This window comes from Pundamilia nyererei, unplaced genomic scaffold (genome assembly GCF_000239375.1).
Source record: "Pundamilia nyererei isolate P.nyererei 1_Seehausen unplaced genomic scaffold, PunNye1.0 scaffold00208, whole genome shotgun sequence".
Lineage (NCBI taxonomy): Eukaryota > Metazoa > Chordata > Actinopteri > Cichliformes > Cichlidae > Pundamilia > Pundamilia nyererei.
The window spans coordinates 1100788-1102120 of record NW_005187609.1 but is presented as its reverse complement, the minus strand read 5'-3'; the positions used below and the strand labels follow the sequence as shown (position 1 = coordinate 1102120).

Here is a 1333-nt window from a genome sequence, read left to right as displayed (position 1 = left end):
ACAGTGGCATTGACTGCAGGTGTCTGTTTTCCATGTTTACGTCACCCTGATGTGGCAGTGATTGTGCATGTGGGTGCAGCAGCACATATGACATTATCACTCAGCACAGTCACTCAGCACAGGGCATACTCACTATTTATCCACTTCTGCTGCTCTTATTTGGCTCTTTTGATGGAGGGAGTGGACAGAGAGAGAGGGAAGAAGGCAGTGAGGGAAAAAGGAAGCGGGTGGATAGGAGGGATGGAGAGGGGGCTGGTGTTATAAACAGATGTGTGCAGGAAGTCTCCTCGTCAGAGCTCGCAGGCTGTAGAGGATTACTCTGAGTAGGAGCACACTGATCTGCGTTAGCTGTTCTTTCACTGTTTGTTTAAGTGGATTTGGTTTGGATTCCCTCTTCTCATGTCGCTAATTGGATATACTAACTGTTTTCTTCTTTTGTGAAGTTTTCTCGTTTCACCTCAAGTAAATCAGCTGCCTGTAACTGCACAAAGTTCCAGTTGGACCTTTTTCCTTCGTACTCCTCCCTCGGCTGTTTCCATCATTGCTGCTGTGACAGATTTGCAGTCGGGACAGACAGTGGAGAGCGGGGCGATAGCTGAGCTTTTGCCTGCAGTATGTTTCGCTGTCAGCATGTGTGTGAGACCTGGATTGTTAGCAGCTGAGGGTGAAACTGGCAGCATGTATGAGAGGCACAGGCGAAGGTACAGCTTCTGTGCCAAAGGAGAGCCCACTGTGGATGTGCTGTTGATTAAGGTAGGGAAAAAAGCTGGTGATTTGATGGCTGAGAGTCCTGCAGTCACTCATGGTCTTCATATATGTACTTTAGATACAGTGCTGTGCAGAAGTCTTGAGCCACGCCTCATTTCTTTATATTTTGTTAGGAAATCTGTGCGGTGATTTATAAACATGAGCGAACGTCCATGTAAATATATGCATGTTCCGGGGTCCGGGGGAGGCCAGCCCATAACTGATGGTGTTCCACTTTGTGTTTTTCTTTCCAGGAATGCTTTTACTATATTTGCAGTGTGTTTGGGTTCATTGTTGTATTTACATAAAATGAAGCTGCTGCCAGTCAGATTCTTTACAAATGTTTTTACACGGTGGATCAAAATCTGTTGGTACTTTTCTGCATTCATAATTCCATCGATTTTGACAAGATGTTGAACACCACTGGCTGAAAAGCAGCCCAAACCATGACAGAGCCTCCACCATGTTTTACTGCAGACACTCAGTGTTGGACCCTCTGTCCTGCCCTCCTCTGTAGATACACTCAGGGAAATAATTCTGTAATCTCCTGCTGAATTTGTAAGTTTGCTCACTCCCCTTTTTTTTT

At 45.6% G+C, this 1333-nt stretch overlaps 1 protein-coding gene across 1 annotated transcript in view; it reads left to right on the top strand.

Moving 5' to 3' along the window:
* The first annotated feature begins 314 nt into the window (after positions 1 to 314).
* LOC102207461 (A-kinase anchor protein 13-like) overlaps positions 315 to 1333 on the top strand; it is a 25526-nt gene continuing 24507 nt past the window's right edge. The window contains exon 1 of the mRNA XM_005747940.1: positions 315 to 753. Within this exon, the coding sequence (XP_005747997.1) occupies positions 631 to 753 (123 nt within the window). The 5' untranslated portion in view covers positions 315 to 630. The remainder of the gene's footprint in view (positions 754 to 1333) is intronic.